Raw genomic sequence first — 12,963 nt, 5'->3', positions numbered from 1 at the left:
GGTGCACAGCCTTCTCATTGCCGTGGCTTCTCTTGTTGCGGAGCACGGGCTCTAGGCGTGCGGGCTTCAGTAGTTGTGGCACACGGGCTCAGTTGTTGTGGCTCGCGGGCTCTAGAGCGCAGGCTCAGTAGTTGTGGCGCACGGGCTTAGTTGCTCCGCGGCATGTGGGATCATCCCAGACCAGGGCTCGAACCCGTGTCCCATGCTTTGGCAGGCAGATTGTTAACCACTGCGCCACCAGGGAAGCCCTGTACGGTTCTTTTAAGAACAAGACCTACTCATTAACTTTTTTTCTCTTTTTCTATAGGGTATACTGGTGGGATGTTCTTAAAAAGAATTCGTGTTAAGAAGCCTGGACAAGAAGTCTTTAAAAGTAAACTCTCAGAATATATCAAGGCTGAGGAGCTGTATGTTGGAGCCAAAGTGAACGTGAATGGCTACCTATTTCTTTTGGTCAGTGCTGATGTGTATACCTTAAACTACATGGAGAGGAATTCAGATAAGGTGAACTCACTTGGTGTAATTCTTGACTCACCTCTCAGCACTCTGCAGTCTGTGTTTTTCTAACTCCAGGCCTTTTCTTCTTCATCTTGCCACCAGTTTTACATTGTGCTTTCACACATGTGGGCATGAATAATGGATCTGCACGACTTGGCCACAGGTCCCGTCACAGAGGCCAGGGCCTGGTCTCCTCTGTTTATGTGCTGGGTTTTCCACTGCCCAGCATCATGGATGCCAGGCACAGGCAGGAGGCAGGCCCAAGGTTGAATCAAGTTTCCTGGGTTTTCCGCTGACGCTAACAATGTTTTCAGAAAGAAATTCAGCAATGATCGGAAAGGAAGACAATCTGGTGCCACACACTGTGCTGTCCCAGTTAATTGGCACAGGCCTGCGGAGAAGGCCAAGACCTAAACAAACAGAAACCCCAAGGGAACCTGATAGTTGCTGGGATTGCAGCTTCCCATAACAGGAGCCACCTGAGGCCTAAATGGGAATCCAAGGACAAATTGGCAACAGTGAGCGCCAAGAGTTTTTTCATTTGAAATAGTATGGCACGTGGGTACTATTACTCAAAGTTCCATTATGGCAGTGCCGGTCAGTAAAAATAACATGTTGACAAAATCTTGATTTTTAAGTGTGGACTAGTCTGGTGTGCAAACACGTATGTCTCAGAACCATTGCCTACTATTGAAGAATCTATCTAGAAATAATGTATTTAAAAAGTCTGCCTGAAAATAATAATATTTATGTGCCATTTATATAGATACAGTACCAATTCCGTTTCATTTATATGTAAAATGCTCGGGGTAAGTTGCTAAGATCAGTCTCACTGGGTATAGCACGTTACCCGGATCAGTTTGGGTCCTCTGAGAAGCAGGTACCAAGACAGACTTAGACATGCGAGAGATGTCTTGGGGGAAATGCGTATGAAGGATAAAGGGGGAGGGAACAGGAGTAGGTGGGGAGACTGGGATGTAGGTCTGATCCCTGAGAAAGGAGAGGGAAGGAAGGAGGATGCGGTGGGAAGAGCCTCAGACACAGCGTAGCTCTGGGAAAGTCTGCACCAGGCCAATGGGGAGCCCTGGAGCAAACACTAGCTATCAGAGAAATCCCATGTCCGGCAGGAATGGCCCAGCTCTGGTGCCTCCTTCCTGCTCAGTCACTGGATGGTAAGAGTCTGGGGAGAGTGTGGCCTCCGTGGGGTCTCTGAAAGCTGCAGCGCTGCAGTGATCACGAAGGTGCAGCAGCTGGGCGCTGTCCGCTACCAGTGCTCTTCTCTGAGTAGTCCCTCTAGAGGGCAGGCCTGGGCAGCACCCTCTGGGGCTGCCACACCATCTCTTCATTTGCAGCGTTAGGAACTTGGGTTAGCGTGACACCATGAGCCGGTAGCTCTTCAAAAGCACTGAAGTCAGGTGAGAGGCTCAATAATAGGTCAGTTAGATTCCTGGAGACCAGCAGGCTTGGCTAGGAAACCTGACTCCTTAAAAGCTGAGGGGCCTTAGACGTGTATCTTCCCTGAGCTTTGTTTTCCGCATCTTTAAAATGGGAGTACCAACAGTGGCTATTTCAGAGAGTTACTATGAAGACTGGATGCGAAAATGTTTTAAGTGCTTAGCTCTATGTGGCCCATAGCAAGCTCAGTCAGTGTACAATTTACAATAGCTATTGTAACTAGAGCTCCATTTTCAAACACAGTGCAAACCTGTACTTTAATATAAAAAATATATAGCATGAATACACACACACAGACACACACACACACACATATATATATCTCATATATATATGAGACATAAAGGGCTTTTCTCCTTTCAGAAAGATAAAAGCAGGGTAGGACATTATCTAGTATCAGCATCCCAAGTGAAAACTGCATTATCTTAAAACTACCCTTAACAAAGACATTCTAAGCAGAGAAAGATTAATATCAGTCTGAGGAGTCTTTTCAAAAGAGCTAATCCTATCATGGAAACAGATTAAAGGAAATGCAAAAAAGGGAGGGAATGCCTCCCCCTTCCCAGGGCAGAGATGAACTTTATTCTAAGTTACCATCAATGTTTTTCTTTTTGTATTTAGTCTTCTCCTTTTCTAGCTCTTTGCTGTAGTTATTTACAAGCTTATGCTTTAGTGGATTGAATAAGAAGTATTCTTACAGAGTCAGAAGCCAAATCACAGTGTAGGAGACAGGAACTGGGGGCTGCCTGGAGAGTGAGTGTAAGGGGACTGCAGTGCGTGTATCATCTGGTGGCTGACAGTTCTGGGGGCACACTCTAAAGATCTGGGGAAGATGGGGGTCCACTTATTCAATTTTGAATCCCCGTGCTCTCCCTTAGGGTCTCCCAACATGTTGGGTCAATGTCCAAGGGTTAAAGGGAGGAGGCTGAGGTGGGAGTAGTGGTTCTTTTCTGATTCCTGTGGCCCGCTGTCCCTTAAGTGCATTTCTCTCAGATCTGGCCCTGTGCTAATGTCACTCGTTGTCCTAGAGCCATAGCTGAAGAAATCTGGTCATGTCTTCTCTGTGTTGGTCTCTATGGAAGGACATAGCCAGCTAAGTCAAGGGTCACAGTATGAAATCTCTTTGCTGGCCACCCGGAAGATTGGGCTCCCTATCTTAAACATCTTTCTTTTCCCCTTTCCAGTTTCCTATGAGCAACATTGAACTTGCCCTACAAAAGATAAAACAAGAAGAATCAAAATCCAGAGAGCTCAAGCAGGTGTTTACAGCTGCTGATTGCATGCACACGAAGATGGTGGATTATAATACTTTCAGGTAAGCCATATTCTGCTAGCAGTAATCTGTTTTCTCCTCAAGATTGTCCAAAGAACAGAAGGAACAATTTCTTCCCTAGTGTTTCTTCATTAATTTTCCTACATACTTTTTTACTAGGAATTGGTGTTTCTTTACATTCGTATTACTTTGTGATCAAGTTTTGCCCATTTCTAGTAAATTTTATGCATTTGCATATAAAAGAAGTTCCTAGGGGAGAACAGAGAGACAAAGGCATAGTAAGTCAGTTGGGCACATTGTCTTGTGAATCACGCAGGACATTGAAGGATCAGGGGAATGCCAGGAAAACAGTGCAGCTAAGAGCGCCCCTCTGAAATCTGAGGAACCTAGGAGGGACATCTCCTTAGGAATGCGATCCAGTTGGAAAAGATAGTGGAAACTTCGGCAATTATCAGAGGAAAGGTGCTATGTACGCTCACACACGTATGTATTTTGAAAGACACAAAAATGTAGAAATCAAGGGGAAAATATATGACAGAGGTTAGAAGTATTATAAGAAATCATGAACAATAAAGATTTTCTCTAAGGTTAAGCTGAATTCTAGGACTGTCCAGTGACTGACCTAGGCAAATTTCCAAACAGCAGAAACACAGGGAAATTCAAATTCAGCGTCTGGTACAATTGTGAGACTTCTTAGCCTGAAAACAAAGTGAATGGAGCGTTCAGGAGAATGTAAATTAAATCACAGATGGAGGACAAAGGGGACTTTCTCTTTAGGCTGAGAATGCTGGCTCCTAAAAACAATAGTGGCTGAAAGCTATATAGGAAACTCAGCTTGATACAGTCAAGATGTGGCTGAGGAATGAAGACGTGAGCCCAGGAGAGGGTGGCAGGGAGGTCTTTCTAACTTTGTGTCTGAAGTTGCCTGTTGCATCAATACCTGGTGACCCGAGCCCTCCATTAGGCCCAGCGTGTCCCCAAAGCTCATTTGTTATTTTAACAAAGCTCTTCCGTGCCTCCAAAATATTCTTTTGAGAGCAGCAGTCAGAGGACATATTTTTATTGTTTAGAATTCCCGAGCTTCTGGGATCAATAAGAATTTATAGTTCTTTGTTATTGTTCATAGCAGTACACATGTTCATGGCCTCTTGGAAAATAAATGGAGACAGGGTAAAGAGCAGAGACAATTGCTCAGGCCATGGATTAATGGAAAGCAGTGGAGGGGAAAACGAATTTCCATCAGAAATGAGGGAGTGGTTTCGTTTTATTATTTTGTGTTCTTTTACAAAAGCATCCATTCTCCTAGTACTCTAGCAGTGTCTATTGGAAACACTTTAGTAAGTTTATGGGGCTTTGGGGGAAGCACTTAGGCCAGGCAGGAGATCCAAGGAGGAAAAGTTGCTCTTCGGCCTGACCCTAATTGTGGGCGGGATAAAGGATGGCCATGCTGTGTGATTGCAGGGTGACCTCAAGGCTCAGAAAGATGCTCAGAAAGAACCAGCTCCCAATATTTAGGCCCTCTCCTGGACAGAAATTCCTTAAGACAGAAATCAGCTCAGGCTGTACCTGGTTTGAGAAACCCTTCAGTGGCTTGCAATAAGATCCAAACGTTTTATTGCAGCCGGCAGGGCCTTGAGCGATGCAACTCTGTATTTCCCGTGTCATCACTTCTTTTCCTCCAGCTCTGTCCTCTGGCCTTGCTGACCGTCAGTCACTTGCTTTCTCAAACACATCAAGCTCTTTCCCTCCTCCAAGCCTACGCACACGCAGTTCTCTCTGCTCAGAACGTCCACACCACCATCCTTTTCGTGGCAAACCCTGTGACTCATTGTAAATGCTGCTTCCTTGGAGGGGATTTCTTTCTATTCTACCTAAAGGAGATCACTCACTGTTTTTCTTAGCCCCTTGTTTATATTTTTCATAGCACTTAGCACAGCTTGCAGTTAAGTTTATTTAGATAGCTGTACTTGGTGTGTGTGTGCTTGGGTGTGTCTTCTCCTATTAGAATGTCGACAGCCCTGTTCACTGCCCTAAACCTGGCACCTCGTGCTGGGCTCACTACATATCACAGTTCCTGAATGGAATAATGAGATGCTAGGATTATTCTTGGGGGTTCTGTCTCCAGATGAGAGTGCAGAAGAGGCGTCAAGACGTCCTGGTCCGTGTGATATGCTTGGTGTCGGGCACTACGCCATCTGTGGGTCCCTAGTTCATGGTCTTCAGCCCTCTTTTTTGCTCTTCATGTTCTTTCCTGGGCAAAGGCAAAGAAAGTACCTAGTCAGTTGCTATCACACCACATCCTAATTTAATTATGTGCTTGGAGCTTTTACTAGCTAATATTTTTCTTTTATTTCTGTATGTATGTATGAGTGTATATTCTGGCTCTTCTCACCAGAACGTAACCTCTTTGAGGGCAAGGACCTTCTCTTTCTTGTTTTTTGCTTTAAGTTTATCACTTTTCACAGTGCCTGGGTGTGAATATTTGTTGAGTGGCTGCATTTTATCCAGCCCCCCCTGCTTTGGCTGCCAGCTAAATGCTGAGTTCTCCATTTAGTTCCTCGTGCTCAGACCTTTTTCCTGAATTATAAATCTGGAAATACGAACGCCTCCGAGACATCTCCCCTTTGGATGTCCCTAAGGCATCCCCAAATAACTTTCCCTAAATTGACCTCATTTTCTTCTCCCATAAAGTTGCAGCCGGGGACCCTGTCTTGGTAAAGGCCACCATACTTGTCCCCAGGGCCTGGGCCAGGCTCTACCTTGTCTTTCCCCTATGTTGACCTCTCCCACCCTCTTGAAATTGCACTTCTTAAACTACCTCTCTCCATCTCTAGCTTCACTGTTGCAGTTCAGCTTTTCATCTGTTCACCTGGACTCCTTGTCTTAACACTCATCCTCCAAAGCTGTGCCAGAGTGACCTCCCTAAAATCTGATCATGTCGTTCCTTTGCTCTAGGGCAAATCCCAACCTTTTAGTGTTTCATGTGAGTTTGGTCATGATCGGACCCTTGCCTCCATCTCTTCCCTTATTTCCATCTCACTCGAATTGTTCTTTTGGAGAAGTCACCGTTTATCGAGCACTTACTGTGGACCATACATCGTGCTAAATGCTTTTCCTGTATTATCCACTGGTAGCCCGTGTTGAGTTATTCGTTTACTTCCCTGCCTCCACAATTGGCTCCTGCCAAGTACAATAGGTGTTCGTTGAATAATGTAATGAATGGTCCTATTTCTCAAGGAACATTCTGTTTAAAGTTTGCATCAAACAAGTAAATAATTGATTACCTTGCTCTGGGGAAGGGAAATCTGTCTCTGACTGTAGGGAAGTCAGGGAGAGCTAGTCCCGACTCTCACAAGTCAAATGACTTGGGCAACTCACTTCACCTACCTACACCTCACTCTTTGGTCCATATAATGGTCTCTAAGGCCCCTTCTAGGCTCTGACATTCTGAAACATTCTGTAGGTTTATGAATACACTTGTAAAATGTTCCCTTTTCAAATTTGTGCATCAAAGTAGTAGAGTGGGCAGGCGGAGGCAGGACTGCAGTGTAGGCCTCTGGGCTTCACCTCTGTGGCCCTCATTTTCTCCCCTGCTTACATACCTGGCCCTCTCAGTATGTACCTGGCGCCTCAGAGCCCGGCCTTGCTGCTTTGGGCAGCAGTCCAAGCCCCGGGCATTTTCCTTCTTCTCAGAGATTTGCACCGCTTCTCAGGGAAACCTTGCGGGCAGGAGCTAATAAACTATCTCTGCATAAGGTGCCGTGGTTGATAATGGATTACTGGATTAACTTGTGGACCTTCCTGAGATATTTGCCTCGAAATTGACCCGAAGGAATGCAGGGACAGGTGGAAACAGAGGGCACTTTTGGGAGGGAGTGTTTCTCTTCTGCCTTGTGGGGCTCACTGGCTCTGCCTCTAGGCTGGACCTATTTCTCTGGGACCCTTTTTTCATGGTCTGTCAGATTGGCCTGTGACAGCCATGGATTGTTATCGAAGAGAGTGCAGAGAGCCTTTCTCAGAGCCTCGATACCTGACGGGCAGGTTTCAGCAGGGAGCCAGGCAGGGACTAGGCTTGGCAGGGCTAGTGTTTCGTGCAGGTGGGAACATGGGCAGGGTGAGGCTTCCTGATAGGGGCCCTGGACTCAGAACCCTAGGCGACAGCAGCAGCGAGGGCCCTGTGCCAGGCAAGACGTGGCCAGCCCCTCCCTCCGGCCACCTCCCCGAGCCTTGATCTCCCCATCAGAGATGACACCCGCCCCATGTAGCCTGCATGTATTTTGGTTTTCTGTGTGCTCAGTGCTCACCTCTCTTCCAAGGGCAGGGCACATGCCCGGTTCACCCTGGAGTCTTTCCTAGATACCTCCAGCACCCCGTGTCTCAGGCCTCAGTGAATGTAGTGAATTATTACACCGTTCTTCCTCAGACCCCCATTATCAGCTGTGGGATCAGGAGATTTCCTGTGAGCATCCATGTTATAAATTCCAAGATTTACAGCCTCGAGGAAATTTTCGTTCTTGTAAACTTAAAATTCTTCCTGAGAGAGATAGTATAATGTAGTAAACAGATTCAATTTTAGACTTGTAGACTTGCATCCAAATCTCAGCTCTGCCATTTGTCAGCTTGGTGGCCTTGAGTAAGTTGCTGAACAATGTTTTCACCTACAAAATGGAGATGGTAATAATACCTACTGCATAGAGCTGTTGTGATGAATAAATCTGATAACATATGTAAAGTTCTTATTGTAGCACACTGTAGTGCCTAGCAGACACTAGAAAATGAAAACCCTTTATCCCAATAGTTGGAATAGTTTGAAATAGTCACCGAAAATAGTAGTAGGAATCTATGTCCTGTTTTCGATATTTCAGTAAGTTCTGTATTTACTCTTGATGAGGTCATTGAAAGCATTCTTTAATAAATGAGGTTGGAAGAAGCCCTTTAAAAACTTGGAGGCCATGAAGGTGGAAAATAAACATCACCGTTGGTGGACCAAGGTTGGGAAACATTAATATAATCCACCCCATTACTGTCCTTTACTTCAAGGAAGAAGATTATAAATTTAGTGCTTAGAAAATTGTAATGATCTCATCCTGATTTATCTCAGACAGTTATCTCTCCTTTTATGTGGTTTTGCTCTATCTTTTTTTGAACAACTCTGTGTACATTGTTATTGGTGTTTTTATTGTAAGCCTAACTAACATCTTTTAAGGAAGCCACTAGTCTATGAATCTATATGAACAGAAGGAAAAACCAAGACAAATTCCCAAAGCACTCAAACATGTACTCTCATCTTGAACCAAATAGACACTTTGACAGTGTCCATACTATATCTTTGAGATACGAGCCTCAGCATACATTTTTGAAAACAGCATTTTGAACCTTCCTAAAAGCATTAAATATAAATAAATGTGATGTCATCGAAAAAATGCTGGCCTGGGAATCAAAAAGACCGAGATCTTTGATTTGATTCTGTCACTGCCTGATGGTGTTGTTTGTACTGGTGAGGGCTTAGTTTTTAAAAAGCAGAATCCTCTCTGGCTAGTTAAGCAGAAAAGGAATTTTTAAAAAGGATCCTGGGTGGTTCACAGTATCTTTGGAAGGGCTGGAGCAACAAGCTTGAGGCTCAGTTCTAGGAACAGTGCCCAGAACTGGGCTGTAGAACTTGTCTGATGAGAAAATGGCCTCTGTTCCTACTGCACCACCCACACTCGTTGCTACATTTGCGCTGCTGCCAAGAATTTGATTTTACCACAACCATCACTGCCACTACTTTTGGCAACCTTGTGTCCTTTGCTACCCCTGAAAGCTGGACCCCTCTGACACCAAAGGTGGCCACGCCTAGCTGGTTTTCTCTTGTTAATCCCTTCCAAGTCAAGGTCTCATGTAAGCTTCCCCAGTTGGCAGAGCCTGGGTCACCAGCATGTTTCTAACTGCAAGGAAGCCTGGGAAATTGAGCTCTGACTTCCATGTTGGGGTGACGGAGAAAATAACGTGGTAATTTCCCCAAATATAGATGGGCGATTTAAAAGGTACCCTCTTCATTTGCTATGATGGCAAATCCAAGCCAAGATGAGCCAAACAAACAGGGGGCATAAAATGTCAACATTAGGAACTGAACTCCTTGTTTGTAAACAAACCAAGCAAAACACTTGCCTGGTTTTAGCACTTTGCAAATACTGTTCTGATCTACCCGAGCAGCTAAACAAAATACAAACTCCTCCCCTATATTCCACTACTTTTGCAATCTCTGATACACCTTTCTGAGTTTAAGTTGCCTTCAGTGAAGGCATTGGATTACTTTCAAGTTCATGGATTGATAGCTGACAATCGTGTTTTGTTTGGTTTTTGTTTAATGTTTTTTAAAATTAAGAGTTTAAACATAAAAGTCTATATTTCTCTCTCCTCTTGAAAAATAGAAACTGGGCCTACATTTCCCCATGTCAACTGTCAGTTGGGGGTGAGTGGCAACTGTCCGCCTCAGACTGTGCCTGTTCTCTGCACTCTTCCCCAGTTTCTACAATTCCTTATTGTCGTATACCTTCTCCCATTTATCTTACCTGCGTATCCCAGAAGGTACTTGACGAGGTAACCCTTGGATTAGATAATTTTAAGGTCCCTTCCAGCCATAAAATTCCATTATTTTGTACCCTAGGTATAGTGGAAATAGGCATTTAGGAACCAATTGTGTAAATAGCCCAAAATAGAACTGGAGACTGATTTTTAAATTAGAACCCAAGTGTGATTTTATATCTAAAAATCCAAAAGACTCAATTTAAAAATGATTAGAAATATTAAGAATATTTAGGAAAGTAGCTAAATACAAGAAAACTACATAAAAAGCAATAGTTTTACTAGTGATAAACAGGAAATATTATGCAATGGGGGGTACTATTCGCTATAGCAACAAAAATTATGAAATACCTGGGAACAAATTGGACAAGAAATGTGTAAGACTAAAATGAATACAATTTCAAAACTTTATCATATCTCTGAATGGGAAGACGCTATTTTAAAAATTCTAATCTGTTCAAATTAATCTAGATTTGAAGCAATTCTAATCAGAATTTACAATGTGAGTTTTTGTTGTTGCTGTGGTTAGATTTGGTTTTGTTTTGCAGAGTTAGGGGAGAGAAATTGGCTCATTGATTTTGAGGTCCCTCAAGAAAAATCAGGGATTGAAAAAAATGTTGAAAAGGAAGAATATTACAGTCAAGATACTAGAATTTATGTAGTTTATAGATATTTGAAAACACTGTAAAATACTAATAGAGGATTAAACTAAAATATCAGTGAAACAGAGTATAGAGCCCATAAAAGATTCATTTTTATGGACTTTATTATAAGGTACAGAGAAATTCTCAATTCAGTGGACAATGAATGGATTAATAATAAAGGTTTTAGTGATAATTGATTAGGAAACATTTAATACATTTTAATTTTGTGGTAGGTAGGACACAGTTTCCAAAAACCATAAAGGAAAAGTTGACTGTATTGACTACAGGAAAATTTTCTATTTCTCTAGGCAAAAAATACTGTAAACAAATTGAAAAGACAAGGGACAGACTGAGAGAAAATATTTACAACCAGTATAAGAACCAGGGGATTGACATTAAGGATTTATGAAAAACTGTAAAGTCAACAGACAAAAATGGGTTAAGGACAGGAATAAACAATTCTCAGAAGCAATACAAACAGCCTTTAAACCTGTGAAAAGAAGCCCAATAATCACGCAAGCTGAAACAACAATGAAATATTTCCATCTATTATATTGGTGCCATTTAAAAAGAATAACATAACTGGCTCCAGATGAGCATGTGGGATAACAGGGACTTTCATTTTCTATTGATAGGAGTTTAAATTGGTTCAGCATTTTAGAGGGCAATTGGCAGTATCTAATGCTTAGACCCTTTTACCTAGTCATTGCACGTTTAGAAACTTTTTACTCAGAAAAAATTTGACAAGTGGATTGTAATAGATATGTGTGTGTGTGTGTGTGTGTGTGTGTGTGCACAATATTTATTGCAGCAAGCTTTGTAATAGCAACAATTTGGAAAAATCAAATGTCCAACAATAGGGGAGTAGTTGGATAAATTCTACTGCTTTGGTTTAAGACTGTACTATTTAGCCATTAGAAAGAATGAGATAGACCAAATATGCATACTTGAGAAAATGTTCAATGTGTTAGTCAGGATTGGTTAAGTAATGCTGCAGTAATAACTAACCCCCAAATCTCAGGGAACTAAATCAACAAAGGTCATTTCTTGTTTACTCTGTGTATCCATTGTTGTTGTCAGAGGGAGCTTTGTTCACAGTAGCCACTCAGGGACTGAATCTGACAGAACAGCCCCTACCTTGAATATACCAGAGAGAGAAGAGAGCTTTGGAGGGTCAAGCCCAATAAGTCTCAGCTGGGAAGAAATACATATCATTTACACTCTCAGTTCACTGGCCAGTACTAGTCACATGGCTCCACCCATATGTTCAGAGGAAAGAGGGAAACCAGATGTTAGGTAAACAGCACTAATGGCTACCATATATATATCATGCTGTTTTGTAGATAAAGCAAAATTCAGAGGTCTGTATAATATGATCCTATTTATGCCAAAAGTCTAAAGGTTATATGTGCTTGTATATTTATACAAATATTTCAGGGATTGTGTATCCTTTGAAGAAATCCTAGCAGGCTGCACACCAAGCTGCCTCATTCTTTGATATATTTTTTTTTTTTAACAATGAGCAATTGTAGAAAAAAAAATTAAAAAGATAAATAAAGCTCAAGCAAATAAAACCAAAAAGCCTGGGCAAAGAGCACTGAGCATTTTTCGTTTCTTGCTTCAGTTTCCAGAAAGAGCTAATGACAAATGCTGGCAGAATGCTTAGAGCAAAAGTCAAGAGTCTCATAATCATAGAGCAGGGTATGAGTTGTTCCACTTGATGCTCTACTCTGATTATTGATTAGAGTCAAATAATTTTAATGTGCTTACTTAAAATTCTTTTATTATGGACCATAATATTTTACATTTATGTTACAAAATTCCAGAGCTTCGCAATTAAATTTGGGATGGAATCGTTTTTATAATTTTCAAATTCTTGTCAAATTAGCAACAAATTCTTACCCATTTATTTTCCCCACTTAGACTGAATCATTAATATTTTACTATTATTTGCTTTATCATGCATCGCTCCATTCATACACCCCTCTATCCATCCATTAATCCATCTTAACTTTGGTGCACTTCAAAGAAAATCACAGACATCAATTACTTCCCTCTAAATATATCAGCATGCTTACCATTTATTTACATTTTTTTCCTTTTAATGTATAATTTATATTCAATAAAATGCATCAACCTTAAGTATACATTTGCTTAATTTTGACAAATGCATACACCTGTGCAACACAAATCCCTATTAAGATGTACAACATTACTGTCACCCAGAAAGTTCCCTCACACCCCATCCTAGTCAGTCCCTGCCCACACCCCCCATTCAAGGGGCAGCCACTTTTCTGATTTTTTTCACAGTAAATGGCTTTTTTCCTGTTCTAGAATTTCATATAAATGAAATTATACAGCATATATTCTTTTGTGGATTCTCTTATTAAGTATGATTTTGAGAATTATCCATATTGTTGAATGTATCAGTAATTCATTCTTTCATATTGCTGAGTAGTGTTTCATTGTATGAGAATACCACAATTTGTTTATTCTTTCCCCTGCTGATAGACACCTGGGTTATTT

The 12,963-nt window shown here is 41.9% G+C and overlaps 1 protein-coding gene across 1 annotated transcript in view; it reads left to right on the top strand.

Annotated features, from left to right (window-relative positions):
• EFHC2 (EF-hand domain containing 2) overlaps positions 1–12,963 on the top strand; it is a 208,047-nt gene that overhangs the window by 118,738 nt on the left and 76,346 nt on the right. Inside the window, 3 exon segments of the mRNA XM_082446706.1 lie at positions 185–289; positions 291–504; positions 3,138–3,268. Of these exon segments, the coding sequence (XP_082302832.1) occupies positions 185–289; positions 291–504; positions 3,138–3,268 (450 nt within the window).

Source organism: Balaenoptera physalus (genome assembly GCF_965194825.1).
Source record: "Balaenoptera physalus genome assembly, chromosome: X".
Classification (NCBI taxonomy): domain Eukaryota; kingdom Metazoa; phylum Chordata; class Mammalia; order Artiodactyla; family Balaenopteridae; genus Balaenoptera; species Balaenoptera physalus.
The sequence above is the reverse complement of the archived record's forward strand: the minus strand, read 5'-3'. Positions and strand labels throughout refer to the sequence as shown.